At 47.9% G+C, this 22,802-nt stretch overlaps 1 protein-coding gene across 1 annotated transcript in view; it reads right to left on the bottom strand.

The window, feature by feature from the left end:
• ANKMY1 (ankyrin repeat and MYND domain containing 1) overlaps positions 1–22,802 on the bottom strand; it is an 83,343-nt gene that overhangs the window by 6,650 nt on the left and 53,891 nt on the right. The window contains exons 12-16 of the mRNA XM_075003948.1: positions 21,691–21,822; positions 20,505–20,618; positions 17,799–17,964; positions 16,782–16,866; positions 2,260–2,414 (exon numbers count right to left, since the gene is read on the bottom strand). Of these exons, the coding sequence (XP_074860049.1) occupies positions 2,260–2,414; positions 16,782–16,866; positions 17,799–17,964; positions 20,505–20,618; positions 21,691–21,822 (652 nt within the window). The remainder of the gene's footprint in view (positions 1–2,259; positions 2,415–16,781; positions 16,867–17,798; positions 17,965–20,504; positions 20,619–21,690; positions 21,823–22,802) is intronic.

Genomic DNA, 22,802 nt, shown 5'->3' with positions numbered 1-22,802 from the left:
TACTGGAGCCAACACAATGGTTATTCCACCACTATTTATGGCTTGGATACGACTTAATCACCTCTCAGCTGTATTCTAAACACATCAGTCTTCTGGTCATGCAGCTGTCATATTTCTGAAGACAAACAAGATCCATGAGGTTGAATATGACTTTTCTGTTGTTTCTTTTTTTGCCTTTATTATTAATTCACATGGGAGGAGCTGTCCCATCTCAGCAGACGTCCTACGCACTGTCCTTACTTTTTTGCTGTGGTCAATATGCAACGGTAGATTGGTTAGCATAATAAAGAAACCAATACATTGGCTATGTTCAAGCAAGGTCAGCACCACTCTGGCCAAGAACTTGTCTTGTAGTTAAGATCTTAGTGGGAAACTTTAAAATCTTCTTGTTCAAAGTGTTGTATTGATTTGTCAGCTAGGGCCAACCCCATCACTTGATGTTCATGCATACTGGGGTGCATTAGGAGGAGCATTTCGAGCAGATCTAGAGAAGTAGTTATTCCTCTTTATTCGGCACTGGTGAGGCCACATCTGGAATATTGTGTCCAGTTTTGGGCCCCCAGTATAAAAAGGATGTGGAATTGGTGGAACAGGTTCAGCAAAGGGCAACAAAAATGATTAAGGGTCTGGAGCACAAGACCTATGAGAATAGGCTGAGGGATTTGGGCTTGTTTAGTTTACAGAAGAGAAGACTTAGAGGTAATTTAATAGCAGCCTTCAACTTCCTGAAGGGGAGCTCTAAAAAGGAGGGTGAGAAACTGTTCTCAGCGGTGTCAGATGGCAGAACAAGGACTAATGTTCAGAAGTTGAAGAGGGAAAGGTGTAGGTTAGATATTACGAAAAACTTCTTCACCAGGCAGGTGGTGAAGCATTGGAATGCGTTGTCAAGAGAGATGGTGGATTCTCCATCCCTTGAGGCTTTAAAGTCCCGGCTGGACAAGGTCCTGGCTGGAATGACTTAGTAGGGGTTGATCCTGCTTGAAGCAGGGGGCTGGACTAGATGACCTCCTGAGGTTCCTTCCAGCCCTATGATTCTGTGATTGCCATCTGGTGGTTTGTGATGGGTACTGCAACTAGTGTTCTTTCTAGTATTTCTGTCTTCGCTCACATGCACTGAAGCAGTAGCAGTAATGAATACAGCATTTCATATGATTCCATAGTTGCTTTATCGCCAGGATTTTTAAAGCATCTATGAACACATGTACCTTATATATAGCACAGACTTATGCAAACAAGCAGCTGCCATCTGTGGCATGAAATACAGAAACAGCACACAGCAGGGTGACATCAGCTTAAAGACTGGATAGGAAGAAGAACACCAGCATATCCTGTTAAAAAGCAGGGGAAATTTACTGCTAGTAAGTAAAACTTAATCCAAATAGTAATTTGACTGGACAACATGGTTAATCCTCACTAGGGAGCATCCAGAGGAGCTTTAGAGGCTACCAGCGTGGATGTGCACATTTCCCATTGTGCTAGTCTCTGACAGCACAGATCTAGCATTTTCACAAGGCACAGGTTTAATATAGATCCAGAGGGTAGAGTCACGTACTGAGCACCTCCTAAAAAGTAGTTCAGTGATAGATAGCTGGCCTTTTTGACACGCATTTCCTTTCACATTTGAGATTTCCCATTCATTCAAATATATGAGCATCTGACCTAGTGACAGCGAGTCTGCTTTTCTGTCTCACTCTATTATACAAGCCCTCCATTGAGAGGTAGAACTTTTTTCTACGATCAGTGTGTGCTTTCATACTTATTATACCAATACTGCAGCTTACAAGAGGCATGGAATTTGTGAGTCAGTGGACCAAGAAGAGGATTTCATTTTTCGTTTGTAAGTAAATAAAGGTCAGCAGGTTATTTCTGTGCTGAAGGGCCCATATAACCTGGTTTATTGGGTGCCTGAGGCAAAGAAATCTGTGCTTGCTGTGACTTGACTTTTATTTCCGCTTTGCCATTCACCTTTGAAGAGTCTCCAAGGCTGAAATCAATGATGAAGCTACTTTACTAAGCTTCTTACATCTAACAGTTTTAACAAATATGAGCTCACTCAAGTCAATTGATATATTAACTTTAACAGTTTATATGTACGTTACCTGTTGCTCTGAATTCGATGTTAGCTTAGTGCTTAACTAAAATACTTTTAACTTTACCATTAAAAATAGGGCCCAGACTTCATGTATTTCAACAGGCCTGTTTGTGTCCCACATGCTTTGCTTTCTCTGTGCTCTAGAGAGGATGGTCAGACAAACTTACCTGTAGCGACAAAGCACTCGTGCTTGTGACGCTCGTTCCAGGCTTTGACTTTACAGGACTTGCTGCAAGTGAAGATCTCATAACAGCGTGTGCATGGAGTGAGTCGAATCCCTATGGATCGCCCGCAGTGGTAGCAGTATTTAAAGAAGGGCTGCCTGGAACAGAAACAGGACGAGAAGGGCCATCAGGGGAGTTTATCTTTGCTGTTTCGTTTTTCACAGCTTTGCCGACATATTTAAATTGTACATAGCAAAGGAAATCAAAATGTCTACTGTTACAGGAATAAACGTCTGCCCTCATCCACCAGCGTAAGCAAGAGGAGCAAGGCACTGTGGCTGGGCGCACTGCTTCTGCTGCTACTGGTGGACAAATGAACACACGCAGCAGGGCTCATTTTAGGAAAAAGAGGAGTCCCAAAAAGTCACATGCCCGGAGAGGTGGTGGAATCATAGAACAATAGAGCTGGAAGAGACCTAAAAAAGCCATCGAGTCCAGCCCCCTGCCCTAGGCAGGACCAAACCCATCAGATCAGCCCAGCCAGGACTTTGTCGAGGCAAGACTTAAACACCACCAGGGATGCAGACTCCACTACTTCCCTAGGTAGACCATTCTAATGCTTCACCACCCTCCTAGTGAAACCGTTTTTCCTAATGTTCAATCTGGACCTTCCCAACCGCGACTTGAGACCATTACTCTGTGTTCTGCCATCCGTGACCACTGGGAACAGTCTCTCTCCAGCCTCTTTGCAACCTCCCTTCAGTAAGTTGAAGGCTGTTATCAAGTCCCCGCTCAGTCTTCTCTTCTGCAGACTAAACAGTCCCAATTCCCTCAACCTTTCTTCGTAGGTCATATGCTCCAACCCCCTAATTATTTTGGTCGCCCTCCACTGGACCCTCTCCAGTGTGTCCACATCCTTCCTATAATTGGGGGCCCAGAACTGGACACAGTACTCCAGATGCGGCCTCACCAAAGCCGAATAAAGAGGAACAATCATTTCTTTGGAACTACTGGCAACACTCCTCTTGATGCAACCAAATATGCCATTAGCTTTCTTGGCTACAAGAGCACACTGTCAACTCATGTCCAGCTTCTCGTCCACTACAACTCCCAGGTGCTTTTCTGCAGAACTACTACTGAGCCAGTCGGACCCCAGCCTGTAACAATGCTTGGGATTCTTCCAGCCCAAGTGCAGGACTCTGCACTTGTCCTTATTGAACCTCATCAGATTTCTTGCAGCCCAGGCTTCCAATTTGTCTAAGTCACTCTGGAACCTGTCCCTACCCTCCAGCGTATCTACCTCTCCCCCTAGCTTAGTGTCATCCACAAACTTGCTGAGGGTGCAATCCAACCCCTCACCCAGGTCATTGATAAATATGTTGAACAGAACAGAACCCAGAGCTGAACCTTGGGGCACTCCACTAAAAACTGACCGTCATCCCGACATCCAGCTGTTGATCACTACCCTCTGGGCCCGACCTTCTAGCCAGCTTTCTATCCATCTTACCGTCCATTTATCCAATCCACGTTCCTTTAACTTGCTGACAAGAATATTGTGGGAGACCGTATCAAAAGCTTTGCTAAAGTCAAGATAAATCACACCCATTGATTTTCCCCTATCCACAGAGCCAGTTATCTCATCGTAGAAACTAATCAGATTGGGCAGGCATGACTTGCCCTTCATGAATCCATGCTGACTATTCCTGATCACTTTCCCCTCCTCCAAGTACCTCAAAATGACTTCCTTGAGGAGCCCCTCCATGATTTTTCCAGGGACTGATGTAAGACTGACCGGCCTATAGTTCCCTGGATCATCCTTCTTCCCTTTTTTAAAGATGGGTACTACATTTGCCTTTTTCCAATCATCCGGGATCTCTCCCGATCTCCACGACTTTTCAAAGATAATGGGCAAGGGCTCTTCAACAACATACGCCAACTCCCTCAGAACCCTCGGTTGAATTAGGTCCAGGCCCATGGATTTATGTACATTTAGCTGTTTTAGATAGCTCCTAACCTGTTCTTTCCCCACCAAAGGCTGTCCACCTTCATCCCACAATGCATCACTTATTGCATTAGTCCAGGAGCTGTCCTTGTCCGTGAAGACAGAGGCAAAGAAAGCATTAAGTACTTCAGCTTTCCCCACATCATCTGTCAGCGGGTTACCTCCCTCATCCAGTAATCTCCACCCCTGAAGGTTTTTAAGTCCTGGCTTGACAAAACCTGGCTGGGATGATTTAGTTGGGGTTGATCCTGCTTTGGGCTGCCTGGGACACTTCCACACCTAGGATTCTATGGGTCAGTGATTCAAAACCTGTTCCATACCAAGGTCCCTTGCTTCCCAATCCACTGTGTACACCAGCCAGCTCCAAGCCCTGGCTCCTTCTCCAGGACCAAATGTGGGAGTGAGCGTTAATGCAAAATGACATTTGGGAGCCAGGTCACAAACAGTCCAAATGGTCGGGTGGGGAGAAGGTTTGTAAAACCCTTGTTAGTCCTGAGGAACACAACATAGCCATTGCTGAGCATGGTGCTTGAAGCACAGCAACTTACGTTCAGTTTAGGACCAGAAGTGAACACCATTCTATCCCATATACACTTCAGAAGATCTTCAGATAGGCAGGATGTTCTCACCCTGGTGGCAATGCGGCCTGGGCACTACACATAAAAACCCTGTGCTTTTTCAGAGCATCTTAGGACCTTTAAGCACCACTAATGCTCAGGAGTAGGACCTCTGTTCCTCTCACCTCACATTCATCACCTAACCTTACCCCAGCATAGATAGCTGCACACCATACTAGATCATTGCTTCAGTCTGGAGCCAGACCAAAAAGCACTGCCAACTCACGCTGCATCGCTAACCCTTTCCAGCTCTGATTTCCTTGACAAATTTGGATGGGAGAACTCCACATTCTACTCTGCTTAGTTTGTGAGATTTGACAGTATCACAGCACAAGGATACGACTTACAGGCTAGCCAGTGAAGGCATTCTCTGTGCATGGGAAAGCACCGCCTGGATTAATATAATTTGTAAGTATTTCAGTGCCTCTTTTCATTAACTGTTTCCAAAGGCAGTACTGAATGCAATGGGACCATCCAGCATCTTTGACATTTGATTATTATAGCATTTCTGGCAGTGTATCATGGACTCTATTAGTGTCTTTCTTCAGGCTCTTCAGCGTCAGCATCATCAACACAATCAATATTGTTAACAAAATGGCACGACAGGGAAAAAAAGATCTAAGCAAGTCTCTGAAGTATTTATATGAATACTACCAGCCAGTATCAGTGTTGTAATCTTGGGGATTAAGAGCAACTTGGAAACACAGCACACTAACGTATTCTGGAATAAGCAAAGAATACTTCTGGCTTCCATTGTCCATCCCATGGCATCTAAGTTTGGAAGTTTCCATTCCATTTGAAGTGAAGTTTTGGCTCTAGACTTTGAAAAAAACATCTTTGCAGATGGCAGAATCACATGCTTTGTGTTGCACCATTGGAGAATTTGTCTGCAGTGTCTGTGGTTATATTGGCTTCATTTGAATTACTAGGCTCTATACACAAATGAACAATTTGTCAGCAACCAGAAAATTTTCACATCTTTGTCCATTCCTAGCAGTCATCTTGGCTGATTCCAAACTTATTCTAAAAACAGATTACTAAAAAGTCATAGCAGCAACGAAGGGTCCTGTGGCACCTTATAGACTAACAGAAAAGTTTAGAGCATGAGCTTTCGTGAGTTAACTCACTTCTTCAGATGCTGGTCCTGGAAATCTGCAAGGCCAGGTATAAATAGGCCAGAGCAAGGCTGGGGATAACGAGGTTAGCTCAGTCAGGAAGGCTGAGTTGTATTGTCATCAGTAGATCTGGAGGTCTGAACTCCAAGAGAGGGGAAGCTGCTTTTGTATTTAGCCAGCCATTCACAGTCTTTGTTTAATCCTGAGCTGAGGGTATTGAATTTGCAGATGAATTGTAGCTCAGCAATTTCTCTTTGGAGTCTGGTCTTGAAATTTCTTTGCTGCAGGATAGCTACTTTTAAATCTGCTACTGTGTGTCCTGGCTCTGTTGATTTGTTTTCTCACTTCCTCACGTGGGTATTGCAGTCTCAAGAATGCTTGGTGCAGATGCTGTAGGTGTTTGTCTCTGTCGGAGGGGTTGGAACAAATGCGGTTATATCTAAGTGCTTGGCCAAATCAACAAATCAACAGAGCCAGACGTGTGCCACGAAGCCTCCTGCTACAGGACAAGCCCAAGAGAGAAACCAACAGAACACCACTAGCCATCACCTACAGTCCTCAGCTAAAACCTCTACAGCGCATCATCAGGGATCTACAACCCATCCTGGACAATAATCCCACACTTTCACAGGCCTTGGGAGGCAGACCTATCATTGCTCACAGACAACCTGCCAACCTAAAACAAATCCTAACAAGCAACTATACACCGCACCACAGTCACTCTATCTCAGGGACCCATCCATGCAACAAACCTCGTTGCCAGCTCTGCCCACATATACACACCAGCAACATCATTACAGGACCTAACCGGATCAGCCACACCATCGTGGGTTCATTCAGCTGCACATCTACCAATGTAATTTATGCCATCATGTGCCAGCAATGCCCCTCTGCCATATACATCGGACAAACTGGACAGTCTCTACGTAAAAGAATAAATGCACACAAATCAGACATCAGAAATGGCAATATACAAAAACCCATAGGAGAGCACTTCAATCTCCCAGGACACACAAGCCGTGTCTACACGTGCACGCTACTTGGAAGTAGCGGCACTAACTTCGAAATAGCGCCCGTCACGGCTACACGTCTCGGGCGCTATTTCAAAGTTAACTTCGACGTTAGGCGGCGAGACGTCGAAGCCGCTATCCTCATCCACAAGGGGAGAGTCGATTCATCCACAAGGGGAGAAGCCGCTATCCTCATCCACAAGGGGAGAGTCGATTCTCGATCTAGTCTTGACTGGAACGCAGGATCTGGTCCAAGAGGTAACTGTTACTGGACCGCTTGGAAATAGTGACCACAATATAATAACTTTTAATATTCCTGTGTTGGGAAGAACACCGCAGCGGTCAAACACTCTGGCATTTAATTTCAAAAAGGGGAATTACACTAAAATGAGGAAGCTAGTTTAAAAAAGGAAGCTAGTTTAAAAAAGGCTCTAGAGGAGATCCTGGCAATTATAGACCGATAAGTTTAACATCAGTACCAGGCAAATTAGTAGAAACACTAGTAAAGAATAAAATTGCAAGGCACATAGAAGAGCACGAATTGTTGGGCAAAAGTCAGCATGGTTTCTGCAGAGGGAAGTCGTGTCTAACTAATCTATTAGAATTCTTTGAAGGGGTTAATAAACATGCAGACAAGGGGCACCCAGTGGACATAATATACCTAGATTTCCAGAAAGCCTTTGACACGGTCCCACACCAAAGGCTTTTATGTAAATTAGGTGGTCATGGGATAGGAGGAAAGGTCCTTTCATGGATCGGGAATTGGTTAAAAGACAGAAAACAAAGGGTGGGAATAAATGGTAAATTTTCACAACGGAGGAGGGTAACTAGTGGTGTTCCCCAGGGGTCAGTCCTGGGACCGATCCTGTTCAACTTGTTCATCAATGATCTAGAAAATGAGGTAAGCAGTGAGGTGGCAAAGTTTGCAGATGACACCAAGTTGTTCAGGACAGTCAAAACCAAAACAGATTGTGAAGAACTACAAAAAGATCTCAGCAAACTGAGTGATTGGGCAGCAAAATGGCAAATGAAATTTAATGTGGGTAAGTGTAAGGTAATGCATGTTGGAAAAAATAACCCAAATTACACGTACTACATGATGGGGTCAAATTTAGCTACGACAGATCAGGAAAGAGATCTTGGAGTTATAGTGGATAGTTCTCTGAAGACATCCACGCAGTGTGCAGCGGCAGTTAGTAAGGCAAATAGGATGTTAGGAATTATTAAAAAAGGGATCGATAATAAGACAAAAGATATCATACTTCCCCTATATAAAACTATGGTACGCCCACATCTTGAGTACTGCGTGCAGATGTGGTCTCCTCACCTCAAAAAAGATATATTGGCATTAGAAAAGGTTCAGAAAAGGGCGACTAAGATGATTAGGGGCTTGGAAGGGGTCCCATATGGGGAGAGGCTAGAGAGACTGGGACTTTTCAGTTTGGAAAAGAGGCGATTGAGGGGCGATATGATAGAGGTATATAAAATCATGAATGGTGTGGAGAAAGTGAATATAGAAAAATTATTTACCTTTTCCCATAATACAAGAACTAGGGGACACCAAATGAAATTGATGGGTAGTAGCTTCAAAACTAATAAAAGGAAATTTTTCTTCACACAGCGCACAGTCAACCTGTGGAACTCCTTGCCCGAGGAGGCTGTGAAGGCCAGGACTCTATTAGGGTTTAAAAAAGAGCTTGATAAATTTTTGCAGGTTAGGTCCATAAATGCCTATTAGCCAGGGATAAAGTATGGTGCCCTAGCCTTCATAACAAGGGCAGGAGATGGATGGCAGGAGATAAATCACTTGATCATTGTCTTCTGTTCTCCTTCTCTGGGGCACCTGGCATTGGCCACCGTCGGCAGATGGGATGCTGGGCTGGATGGACCTTTGGTCTGACCCAGTATGGCCATTCTTATGTTCTTATGTTCTAGTTAAACAGAAACTAAAAGGTAGAGTAATTAAACTAAAATCCCTGGAAGCTGCATGGAAACTGTTTAAAGACACCATACTAGAGGCCCAACTTAAATGTATACCCCAAATAAAAAAACACAGTAAGAGACCTAACAAAGAACCACCATGGCTAAACAGCCATGTTAAAAAGGCAGTGAGAGAGAAAAGGGTAGCTTTTAAAAAGTGGAAGTCAAATCCTAGTGAGGAAAATAGAAAGGAACATAAACACTCCCAAATTAAGTGTCATAATGTAGTAAGAAAAGCCAAAAAAGATTTTGAGGAACAGCTAGCCAAAAATTCAAAAAACGATAGTAAAATGTTTTTTAAATACATTAGAAGCAGGAAGCCCGCTAAAAAAGCAGTGGGGCCCTTGGACGATAAAGATATAAAAGGAGCGATCAAGGAAGACAGTGCCATTGCGGAGCGATTAAATGATTTCTTTGCTTCAGTCTTCACGGCTGAGGATGTTACAGAGGTTCCTAAATCTGAGCCAGCCTTTTTAGGTGACAAATCTGAGGACCTCACTCAGATTGAAGTGACATTAGAGGAGGTTTTGGAATTAATTGATAAGCTGAATAGTAACAAGTCTCCAGGACCAGACGGCATTCATCCAAGGGTTCTGAAAGAACTCAAATGTGAAATTGCGGAGTTATTAACAGTGGTTTGTAACCTATCCTTTAAATCCACTTTGGTACCAAATGACTGGAAGACGGCCAATATAACACCAATATTTAAAAAAGGCCCTAGAGGAGATCTTGGCAATTATAGACCGATAAGTTTAACATCAGTACCAGGCAAATTAGTAGAAACACTAGTAAAGAGTAAAATTGCAAGGCACATAGAAGAGCACGAATTGTTGGGCAAAAGTCAGCATGGTTTCTGCAGAGGGAAGTCGTGTCTAACTAATCTATTAGAATTCTTTGAAGGGGTTAATAAACATGCGGACAAGGGGCACCCAGTGGACATAATATACCTAGATTTCCAGAAAGCCTTTGACACGGTCCCACACCAAAGGCTTTTATGTAAATTAGGTGGTCATGGGGTAGGAGGAAAGGTCCTTTCATGGATCGGGAATTGGTTAAAAGACAGAAAACAAAGGGTGGGAATAAATGGTAAATGTTCACAATGGAGGAGGGTAACTAGTGGTGTTCCCCAGGGGTCAGTCCTGGGACCGATCCAACTTGTTCATCAATGATCTAGAAAATGAGGTAAGCAGTGAGGTGGCAAAGTTTGCAGATGACACCAAGTTGTTCAGGACAGTCAAAACCAAAACAGATTGTGAAGAACTACAAAAAGATCTCAGCAAACTGAGTGATTGGGCAGCAAAATGGCAAATGAAATTTAATGTGGGTAAGTGTAAGGTAATGCATGTTGGAAAAAATAACCCAAATTACACGTACTACATGATGGGGTCAAATTTAGCTACGACAGATCAGGAAAGGGATCTTGGAGTTATAGTGGATAGTTCTCTGAAGACATCCACGCAGTGTGCAGCGGCAGTTAGTAAGGCAAATAGGATGTTAGGAATTATTAAAAAAGGGATCGATAATAAGACAAAAGATATCATACTTCCCCTATATAAAACTATGGTACGCCCACATCTTGAGTATTGCGTGCAGATGTGGTCTCCTCACCTCAAAAAAGATATATTGGCATTAGAAAAGGTTCAGAAAAGGGCGACTAAGATGATTAGGGGCTTGGAAAGGGTCCCATATGGGGAGAGGCTAGAGAGACTGGGACTTTTCAGTTTGGAAAAGAGGCGATTGAGGGGCGATATGATAGAGGTATATAAAATCATGAATGGTGTGGAGAAAGTGAATATAGAAAAATTATATACCTTTTCCCATAATACAAGAACTAGGGGACACCAAATGAAATTGATGGGTAGTAGCTTCAAAACTAATAAAAGGAAATTTTTCTTCACATAGCGCACAGTCAACCTGTGGAACTCCTTGCCCGAGGAGGCTGTGAAGGCCAGGACTCTATTAGGGTTTAAAAAAGAGCTTGATAAATTTTTGCAGGTTAGGTCCATAAATGCCTATTAGCCAGGGATAAAGTATGGTGCCCTAGCCTTCATAACAAGGGCAGGAGATGGATGGCAGGAGATAAATCACTTGATCATTGTCTTCTGTTCTCCTTCTCTGGGGCACCTGGCATTGGCCACCGTCGGCAGATGGGATGCTGGGCTGGATGGACCTTTGGTCTGACCCAGTATGGCCATTCTTATGTTCTTATGTTCTCATCAGGAGATAGGAATAGCGCACTACTTCGACGCTGAACGTCGAAGTAGGGAGCGTGTAGTCGTTGCGCGTCCCGCAACATCGAAATTGCGGGGTCCTCCATGGCGGCCATCAGCTGAGGGGTTGAGAGACACTCTCTCCAGTCCCTCAGCTCAATGGTGGCCGTGTGGAGCGGCCCCTTAAAGGTCCCCTCCCACTCCCTTCCTGTGCAGGAAGCTGGGGGAACATGCAGGCGGCAGCCTAGACACGCGGCCAGCCTGCACGTCCCTCAGCCACCCAGAACAGGGCCAGCACCTGCCATGGCTGCCCGGCAGCCCCCCCCCAGCACCCCCAGGGGAGCCCCCCCGCCAGGGGAGCCAAAGCAGCCAGGCCAGCCAGCCCGGCAGCCAGGCTGGGAAGCGGCAGCGGGGCCCCTCCTGGACGGAGGCCGAGCTGCGGGACCTGCTGGGGCTCTGGGGTGAGGAGGAGGTGCTCCAGGTAATGGGGAGCAAGAGGCATAACGCGGATGCGTTCGCTCGGCTGTCCGCGGGCCTGGCCGCCCGGGGTCACCCTGCCCTCACTCTTGACCATGTCAGGAGTAAGGTTAAGGAGCTGCGGCAGGGTTATGCCCGGGCCTGGGATGCGGCCGGCCGATCTGGGGCTGCCCCCGTCACTTGCCCCTTTTACAGGGAGCTCAGGGACATCCTGGGCCCCCGGCACACCACCTCCCCTCCAGCCACCCTTGATACTTCGGCCGACGAGCCCCAGCAGGCCCTTCAGCTGGAGTCCGCCCCGGAGATAAGCCCCGCACCCCAGGGGCCCCCACCGGAGCCCACCCCTGGGCCATCGTGGCAGGAGGAGGAGGAGGGGAGCTCCTCCTCCGCAGAATCCGGGCTGCAGATCCTCCATCCCGGAGCAGCAGCTGGGCCTCCGCCCCCCCGGGGATCTCCGGACCATGGGAGCAGACCGACAGGTAGGTACCCCCCCTCTGGTGGACACCCCTGGGCTTGAGGGGCGGGGGTAATACATATGTGTCCAGGGCCCCTCACATGGCCATGGCCCCAAGGACAGCAGGGCCATGTCCCTCACAGCACTGCATCAGCCCCTGCCCCCCTCCAACCCCGCACACAAGTGCCATGCCCCATCCCCGGGGCAGGGGGGAGCGGAACCTCGAGGGGCCCCCCAGGAGGAGGGGGGTGGGACACCCCGCAGCAGCAGCAGCAGCATGTGATGGAGTGGGGGGGGGGAGTGGAAAAGGGAGACTCAGGCTAGATATGAGCAACAAGAGCCGAATAGCTCCCAGGGGCAAAGGATGATCCTGGGGCTACAGCTGGCAGGTGACACCTCTGCTCTGGACAAAGAGGAGGGAGGAGCCGAGCTGGCTTTGAATCGGGGGGGGGGGGCGGGGGCCACAGGTAGAGGCTAGGGGAAGGGAGAGCTGGAAGGCAGCCAGCCTGAGGAGGGGGAAAGCTACACCCCAGAGGGGCCCCCCTTGGGGTCTTCTCCCCAGGACGGGTTGGAAGGACTGTCTCTTCTGACAGCTGGTGCTGTCACTCCTGGGAGAAGCTGGGCATCTGTGGCCTAAGAAACCTTTCCTGTCAGACCCTGTGGAGTGAAGTGAGAGTCGCTCCCACCAGCGGATGGGGTGCAGTGCAGGGGGACCCCTGAACCCCATCCATCACAGCAGCATCTCCCGGGGATGGGGAACCTGCAGCACAGGGCTGGGGGGACAAAGGCCACGGCTCGGGGCCCACACTAACGCCTGTCTCCATTCTTCTCCCCCCCTCCTCTCCTGTGTCCCGCACCTGCACCATCGGAAGGACCGGAAGAGAGCGCCGGCGAGGCATCAGTGGGCCCGGAGACCCCTCCGGGGCCACCGCTCCAGGCAAGCCCCTCGGCTGAGGACCGACCGGCCCCACGGCGGGCTAGACGGCGGACCCCGCACCACCACCAGCCGACAGCGACGGACCCCTAGCTGCTGGCCATCCACTGTCAGCAGCTGGAGGTGGTGGAGCAGCGCCTGCGGGTGGAGCAACGCTGCCTGGACCTGCAGGAGCGGGCGCTGGCCTGGCGTCAAGAGACACGGGGGGCCTACATGGAAACTTTCAACCGCCTTGTGGACTACCTGGCCCCCCCATGCCGCACCGGCCGCCGCGGCGCCCGCCCTGACTGCTCCACCTGCCGCACCACCTGCTGATCCACTCGTCGCCGTCCTGTCCGCCATCACCCCGCCACCCACCAGCGAGGGCCGGACCACCGAGGGACCCCTGGAGCCAGCTGAGACTCGCTGGGCATATCTTCCGGTCCGCCCCGCCCCCAGCCAGCCCCGGACAGGGCTGCGGCCGCGGCGGGGCTCCCGGCCACCCACCCCAGTGCTGGACTTTGTGGGGCCCGGGATGTGGGCCCCTCCCCTTGTATATAGTTGATTTTTAAAAAAGGACGATGGACAGTTGTAGGTCTCTTTTTTTTGTGCCCCCCTTTGCCCCATCCCCCTCCATGTAAATAGTTCTCCCCTTTATCATCCCTGGTTTTCTTTTTAGTGAACAAACTTTTTTATTACTATTGTTTTCTTTGTACACATTACTTTTGTTACACACGTCTTGTATATAGTTTGTTCTTGTTTTAATTCTAGTTCCAAAAAAACAAAGTTCTCAAAGGAAAACCAGTTTAAGTTCAGCCACAAGTGTGTGCTGTCATTTGTCCAGGAAAAGTGTGGCGGGGGGGGGTGCGGTTGGGTGCTCCATGGTGTGGGCGTTGGGGCAGGGAGTGTTGTGGAGGAAGGGGTGGGCAGTGGGGGGCCTGGCAGAGTTCACCCCGCGGCCTCATCATCGAAGTGGGCCCGCAGGGCCTCCTGGACCTGGGTCCCTTCGGGGTCCACCTGGAGACTGGGGGCAGCGGGTGGCTGCACATCGGCCCTGCCGGCCTCCACAGCCCAGCCCTGGAAAAAGGCCTCCCTCTTGCTCTCCACCAAATTGTGCAGGGCCCAGCAGGCACCCACAATCAGGGGGATGTTGTTGGGGCCTGTATCCAGGCGGGTCAGGAGACATCTCCAGCGCCCTTTCAGGTGGCCAAATGAGCGCTCCACCACCTGGCGCGCGTGGTTCAGGCGCTGGTTGAAGCGCTCCTGGCTAGCGGAGAGATGGCCCATGTACGGGTGCATGACCCAGGGCCGGAGGGGGTATGCCGCATCTGCGATGACGCAGAGGGGCATGGTGGCGTCCCCCACAGGGATCTCCCGCTGGGGGATGTAGGTCCCCGCCTCCAGCCGGCGGCACAGGCCCGAGTTCCGGAAAACCCGGGCGTTGTGGGTGCTGCCAGGCCAGCCTACATAAATGTCCTGGAAACGGCCCCGGCTGCCCACCAAGGCCTGGAGAGCCACAGAATGGTAGCCCTTGCAATTGATGTAGCGTCCTCCACTGTGATGCAGGGCGCGGATGGGGATGTGAGTCCCATCCAGAGCCCCGAAGCAATTGGGGAAGCCCAGGGTGGCAAAGCCCGCGATGGTGGCATCTGGGTCCCCCAGCCTCACGAGCCTGTGCAGGAGCATGGCGTTGATGGCACGCACAACCTGCAGGGAAAGCACATGGGAAAGCACCAGTGAGGGGTGAGCAGGGTGTGCGTGGCCCTGCCCTGCCCTCCCCTCCTCTGCCCTGCCCTGCCCGCCCCTCCTCTGGCCGGGCCCCCCTCCCCTGCCCTGCCCTTCCCCTGTGGGTCCTCTTACCTCCATGAGGACAGCCCGACGGTGGCCTTGCCGACACCAAACTGCTGTCCCACGAATCGGTAGCTGTCTGGAGTGGCCAGCTTCCAGACAGCGATGCCAACCTGTTTCTGCACCGTGAGGGCACGCCGCACGGCAGTGTCCTGGTGCCTGAGTGCGGGGGTGAGCCACTGGCACAGCTCCATAAATGTCTGCCGGCTCATCCTGAAGTTCCTGAGCCAGCGGTCGTCGTCCCACTCCTCAAGCACCAGCCGCTCCCACCAGTCGGTGCTGGTGGGGTAGCTCCACAGGCGGCGGCGTGTGAGGCCGGGGGCAGGGGGCGGGGTGCTGCAGGGTTGGGGGTTGAGCCCTGCTGCCCTGGGGGCAGCTCCTCCTCCGGTGTAGCAAGGAGGTGCTCAGCTGCCTCCCGCATGGCATGGATCAGTGCGAGCCCTGCTCCCGCCGGGAGGGCTGGGTGGACCTCTGGCGGCGGCTGCTGCTGCTGCTGGGGGTCCATGCCTGCGTCGCCCGGGGTCTGTGTGCCTATGGCTCCTCAGACCGCGTGCTGTGCAGGCTGTATGTGTCTGGGAAGGGCCCTTTAAGGGAGCGGCTAGCTGTTGCCCCAGAAGCGCTAGTCCGTCCTGTGACCCTGTCTGCAGCTGTGCCTGGCATCCCTATTTCGATGTGTGCTACTTTGGCGTGTAGACGTTCCCTCACAGCGCCTATTTCGATGTGGTGCTGCGCAGCGTCGATGTTGAACGTTGACGTTGCCAGCCCTGGAGGACGTGTAGACGTTAGTCATTGAAATAGCCTATTTCGATGTCGCTACATCGAAATAAGCTACTTCAATGTAGGCTTCACGTGTAGACGTAGCCACAGTAGCAGATTTAAAAGTAGCTATCCTGCAGCAAAGAAATTTCAAGACCAGACTCCAAAGAGAAATTGCTGAGCTACAATTCATCTGCAAATTCAATACCCTCAGCTCAGGATTAAACAAAGACTGTGAATGGCTGGCTAAATACAAAAGCAGCTTCCCCTCTCTTGGAGTTCACACCTCCAGATCTACTGATGACAATACAACTCAGCCTTCCTGACTGAGCTAACCTCGTTATCCCCAGCCTTGCTCTGGCCTATTTATACCTGGCCTTGCAGATTTCCAGGACCAGCATCTGAAGAAGTGAGTTAACTCACGAAAGCTCATGCTCTAAACTTTTCTGTTAGTCTATAAGGTGCCACAGGACCCTTCGTTGCTGCTACAGATCCAGACTAACACGGCTACCCCTCTGATACTTAAAAAGTCATAGCTGTTGTGGAACCAGAGCATCTCTTTCAGGAAAAAAACAATCCACCGCAACCCTGAATTATTGTCCCTCGCTGTTAGAAATCTGAAACTTGTTTCTACCCTGATTTTGTCTACTTCCAACATCACCAGGGTGCTAAGACTATTCTCTGTTCAAAACACATGGAAAAAGAAATTCTATGAATATTCCAAATTCCATAAATACTTATGTGGATACAGTAATCTCTGTGCCTACCACTTACTTCCATGGACTTTACAGAGTCTGCTCTTAGGAAGTTTACCACGTGCATCTGTAAGCTCTCTTAGGTCATGTGATATGAAGCAGCTTAAACCTCACAGACACATCCAGCCAGATGAGAAGTCTGACCCTTATGCAGAAACAGCAGGGTGCTAGCGAAAGGACTTGGGGCGGGAGAAAGGATTGATATCATCAGAGCAGGCGGGGAAGATAATTTTAGCTGCTGAAAAGCAAAAAAAACTGAAGGAGCAAGGGGAAAGTCAGTGAGGCTGGAGACGGAATGGTGCTGACAGCAGCCCATGGGAAGCAGAGCCATAAAGTGCTATATTTGGCTAAGAGCTATACGTTTTTGTATTCAGTATCTTTACCGTACCTCACTTCCTCCTGTTCTAGTGTTATTGTGCCACGTTTCTCCGCATGTTTCCACCTCACTGAGGGAGCACAAGGACTTGCATCTACTGTACCCACACATAAAAGAGAAAATTAGGCCTCATGATTAGAGTCTGAGAATAAAACATACTGGTCACTAGGGCCACTTCTACTAAAATGGCATTCTGCCCAGTGCTAAGGTTATGCCACAACAGTGTCCTTTTCCTCAACCATACCTCACTCCCTCACCAACACTGGGTATTGGAGAGGCCAGAACAAAATGGAAGCAACAGACAACACTGTATTGTACAATGTTTTAAAAACCCCAAATAATGTTCCGTGTCCTACTCCGGGTTCTGGCTCTCTTAAAGACCAGTGTGAAAAACGATGAGTACATGTGACACACCCACCGACAGATATATTACAGATTTTCACTGCAACCAAAGAACACGAGAGGGGCTTGTCTCTGATTTTTAAATTAAAATATTTTAGGGTAAGACCTGCAAAGGTTGGTAATATGTTCACAGACTGAGGTACAGCGAGGTTAACAGATATCTAAGGCCAGAAAGAACCATTATGATTATCTCAACATCCTGCACAACACAAGCTATAGACGTTCAGGTTGTGACTTGCAGCTGGAAACAATCTCACACTAAGCTTTACTTACCCAACTGTAGGAAATTTCTAGAGGCAAGATAATCTTGTGTTTGCAACACAAGTATCAGGGAGAGATGTACAATCTAGGCCTGGCACTGCCACAGATTTGAGCAGGACTCTGAGCAAGTCACCTAACCCCAGTGTACTTAGCTGCGTCCCTAGCTATAACAGGAGAATGGCACACACTCTAGAAGGGCAATGGGATTCTGTAAAGCACTAGGATCCCTGGGTGAAAGACATCCTAGGAGAATATATTCACCATTAGGGGCTACAGTTTAATATCACGTCACTGGAACCCACAAGTATAAATCCCTGTATGCCTTTATATGGCACTTCACAGCTTGGAGGCTTAGCTTGAACTCACATTTCCTGGATTTCCAAAGTTGTTCTCGATCCCATTCTCTCTCTTTCGAGGTGACGCGCTCACGAAGCCGGTCACTAATACATTCTAGCAGCTCCCTGCGCATATTGAAAAGCTCCCGCTCCGGTGGCAGCAGTGCGTGGTATGGCGTATGTGCCATCTTCCTATCCTGCAACACACAATTAACACACAGTAGCTGCGTCTACACGTGCACGCTACTTCGAAGTAGCGGCACCAACTTCGAAATAGCGCCCGTCGCGTCTACACGCGTCAGGCGCTATTTCGAAGTTAACTTCGACGTTAGGTGGCGAGACGTCGAAGTTGCTAACCTCATGAGGAGATAGGAATAGCGCCCTACTTTGACGTTCAACGTCGAAGTAGGGACCGTGTAGACGATCCGCGTCCCACAACGTCGAAATTGCTGGGTCCTCCATGGCGGCCATCAGCTGGGGGGTTGAGAGATGCTCTCTCTCCAGCCCCTGCGGGGCTCTATGGTCACCGTGGGCAGCAGCCCTTAGCCCAGGGCTTCTGGCTGCTTCTGCGGCAGCTGGGGATCTATGCTGCAGGCACAGGGTCTGCAACCAGTTCTCAGCTCTGTGTATCTTGTGTTGTTTAGTGCAACTGTGTCTGGAGGGGCCCTTTAAGGGAGCGGCTGGCTGTTGAGTCCGCCCTGTGACCCTGTCTGCAGCTGTGCCTGGCATCCCTATTTTGATGTGTGCTACTTTGACGTGTAGACGTTCCCTCGCTGCGCCTATTTCGATGTTGGGCTGAGCAACGTCGAAGTTGAACATCGACGTTGCCGGCCCTGGAGGACGTGTAGATGTTATTCATCGAAATAAGCTATTTCGATGTTGGCTGCACATGTAGACGTAGCCAGTAAGATGTAGGGAACAGACAGCTAACATGGCAACCATGTGCTTCCATAGGATTCTTAGCAGGAAGTAAACCTGCCTAGAGGCAGGGATGCCTAACACAGATGTAAAAACGTACCTTTTTGCATCTACCCTGCCAAACTGCCCAGTCTGTGGTGCAAGTGTGAGGAGGAGTGAATAAAGGGGTTGACATACAGACAGAGAGCAACAACAGCAGCCGCACCACGCAGCAGAAGATCTGAGCAGAGAACAGAAGACTAGAGAGAGAGATCAGAAGGCCGAAGATGAATCAGGGGGACCTAAGAGTGAGTATAAGGCTGCCTTCTCTGTTTTATTTAGGTTATGTGTGGGGTTGCCTGTAAATCAAGTTGGATGCGTGCAGTTTTGAGTATTTCACCTCACCCATTCTGTGACTGTATGACCAACACTCACAGAATGCCAGAGTTAAGAAAATGTATTTTTACTGTAATATTGTAACCTTCCCCCTTCCATGCATATTTATTGAAGCTCCGTATCTTCCATTATTAATTCTGTAGTGTTGTGCTAGAGTTGTATGGATGTGTGTGAAAGAGCTCCATGTATCCTGGAGAGTAACTATATCTAGCTTATTCCTCTTAATCCACTTGTGTTGTTTTATACTATTAATGTGCTTCACTGGTTACACTGTTATACTGTCTGATGTATGTGCATTAGAGGTCCCATGCATATGTAAAAAGGGGTCAGAACTTGTCAATATTCTAACACTGTAACAGCCATACAAGTGTATTACTATCAAGCTGTTCTAGCCGTCCAATCTCTAACTATAATACCCCTGTGCTTTACTATTTACTATATTACTTTTTCTTTTTCTCTGTTACACTAACCTGTAATTGCTTTCAATAAACAAAAATTCTGGCTTGGAAGAATAATTGTCTATCACCCCTTGAGCGGAAGGCTGTACCTTTTTCCTCCCCAGGGTTAAAAGAATTAAGCTCCTTCTAGGGAATCCCCTACAGGTCCGAGATACACCCACTGATAATACCCTGGCAATTCCTATAGGGTGGGACGCCACCTTATACCTGTTTGGACCAACTACACTGGTGATCAGTTTATGGTCACAGAGAAGCTGAAAATGAAAGGGCTGTGGGTCCAAAATTGTAGGGTTAACACCTTTTTTATGCAGAAAAACAGTTGTTGTGGCACAGGTGAGCCATGGAGCTTTTACAGCATGTTGGTGGATGGAGCCCCTCAGAAAAGAAAACAGTAGAGGACCCCTATTTCAAAAGCAAATAAGTTCAAGGAAAGGAGAATTTCTGAATCTGGCATCTAATTAGTCAAACTTTGTGTTATGCTTCCTTTCATAAAGTGTTAATAAATGATTAATATGAATGGTTAATACCTTGCACAAGATTCTGGTAGAGTTCTATCAGTCAGTAAGTTGCTTATAGTCATAGGCTATAGCCATCCATAACGCTGTTCACTGAGGTGCTTCTCACCATTAATAATCTATACTACCCAGGTCTGTAGCACACCATTAATAATAGCCATTAACCACTTTTTATAAGCCATTTATAAATGGAACCTTGCTAGAAAGTGTGATCAAATTATTTCTCTCCCGTGGCAGAGCTACCAGAGCTCTTTAGACCTCTGTCACCCTTCTCTGGGTGAAAGTTTAGTGGAGAATGGAATGAGCCCCAAAACAACTGGACAAGAGAAAGCATAGGAGGGTGCTTATAGCATGATCTACCCCTGCCAAAGTAAGGCAGAGATCTAGAAAATCTGGTTGTTTTCATGTGTGGATCTGAAAAACATGATTAATATCAACATTCATTTTAAGTTCTAATAGTCAAGGAGATACCTGGAAGTATTTATAATATGCATAGTCTACAACAGTTCCCACAGCAGTTCTCCTCCCTTGGCTCAGAGTAATTGGCATCAACATATCTGCCCCAGCTTCGATCAGTTTATCAATCTGGAGAAAGAAATGAAATCCAGAACAAAACTGAAAAGCATTATAAAAGGCAAGATGTTCAAATTGTGATCTCCTGCTATAAATTGAAAGGACCCCCATAGCGACCTTTGGCACACGTCACTGTGAGAATACAACAGAGAGCGCACTTCCATCACAAACATCTGTGTTAGCAAGTGAAAAACTCTAACGATAAGTTTTCAGAGGTCCAGATACAGTTTTGAATGTGAAAATTTCCAACACCCATGTAGTCAATCATGGCCCTGATTCTCAGGGATATCAATCTCATCTAATTCCCACTTTTGTTCAGACATCTATGGAAACATTACCTCTAACTGTTTATCTGTAACCCTGGAAATTACAATATATTATTTCAGGCAGACCCCACAGTAAAATACATACATTTCCAGGCATGCTGAACAGGGCTACACCAAGAATATAGCTTGTATTAGTCTCTTTTGAAATGTAAGGGAATCACAGAAGCCCACAATTTGTCTGTTCCTGAATTTTACTGCCCACCAGCCATCAATCCTGCCTGTGATATGACAACCGGCTGCTGTAAAAATTATGAAGATGTCAAACTATTATGACTCAGAGGCAGACATCAGGAAGATGGAATTCCTGCTAAAGAACAAAATATAAGAAATACAGTGCCTGGTACACAGAATTCTACTTATGTAGTTTCAGATTGGTGTGGAGTTTCAAAAGTTTCAGGGAGGATGTGTCACAACCCAGGTTCTTCTTTTATTACATTGGCTTCATCTGGTTTTCCCTCTAAACCTCAGGAAATGCAATAAGCCACGTTCAAAGGACAAAACCAGTCTCCTCTGGAGAGACCTTATCTACATTGGGACTTCACCATATTTCAAACTTGACTTGTCCCCATGTACAGTAGGCAAATGACAACATGATAGGAAAATGTGCTACCTACCATGTTTTAACAACCGTTTATTTTCCCAGCGCAGACTAAGAACAGAACCAAAGGAACTGGCGGTTGATTCACTGAGTTACTAAGTAATAAAACCAGCATTACTGAAGCAGAAGAGGCAACTGAATCACAAGTCTGTTTTCTTACCAGTAAAATCCTGTTTGCTAAAGTCCTCTTCTGTTCATAAGCAGTGTTGACAGCAGCACAAAGGGCACTACCTAAGCCCTTGGTTAAAGGAAGATTGGGGTCAGCTCCAAATGCTAAGAGCTCCGTCACTGCCTGCAAACGGGTGTAATTAAATATGAGATAGAAATTGATGATGATGTGGTCTTAGACAGTTCTGCAGCAGGACTGTGAGATCCAAAATGTACAATACAGCTGTGTCAAAAATGTACGCTGTTTTAAAACAATCCACCTGGAATGCAGGCTAGCATTATACAAAGTAACTTACATGCATAAAATAACATCTAAATATTGGTCTTTGAGAATAATTTTGCACTTGCTTTGTATTGCATTTTTAGCATGATAAAAATCATAGCTCCATGCTGAACAGCCATGTGTCAAGTGCTTCACAGTGGAGTGTTTAACAGGCCAGCTGCTGTTATGCTTTTCTACACTACAAAGCCTGTGCACTACAAGAAAAACAGAGCAGGCACTACACCTGTGGCCTATTGGGCCATCCTTGCACCAGACAGTTTCAGAAACTCTCCTCCTTAGATTGCAGCCCTTTCAAACATGAGATTGAATTCTGTTCTTTTAACCCAAACAGCAGCCGCTATCAGCCCAGAACAACAGCGCTTTCTAAGCCAAAGGAGTCTTACAGACCTCTTCTATTCAACTATTTTCTTGGTAGTGATCAGTGTAAGGCCCCCACAAACCCATTGTCTAACCCTGGACACTGTAACTGGCTTCATTCGGCTTGAGGGAATCAGACATGAGTCTTGCTGATTTTGTGCTCTCTCTTGCTTCGCACCTCCCTCCCTGTCCTCTAAGTCAGGGGTCGGCAATAACTTTTGATGCACTGGGGGCACTCAAAGAATGTGGTAAATTCTCCGGGACTACATCTTTCTATGATATTAATAGAGGGGGATGCAGGACCTGGGGTGGAGTTTGGGTTCAGGAGGCTGTTCTGACCTGGGCCAATGATCCAGGAGGGCAGCAGAGTCAGGGAAGGTATGTGGGTGCATGAGGGGATTGTGAGCTGGGGCAGGGCACTGAGGTGAGAGACAGGAGAGGACAGAGTGCCAGGTGCAAGGTCT

This window comes from Carettochelys insculpta, chromosome 10 (assembly GCF_033958435.1).
Source record: "Carettochelys insculpta isolate YL-2023 chromosome 10, ASM3395843v1, whole genome shotgun sequence".
NCBI classification, from domain to species: domain Eukaryota; kingdom Metazoa; phylum Chordata; order Testudines; family Carettochelyidae; genus Carettochelys; species Carettochelys insculpta.
This window is presented reverse-complemented; position numbering and strand designations above follow the sequence as displayed.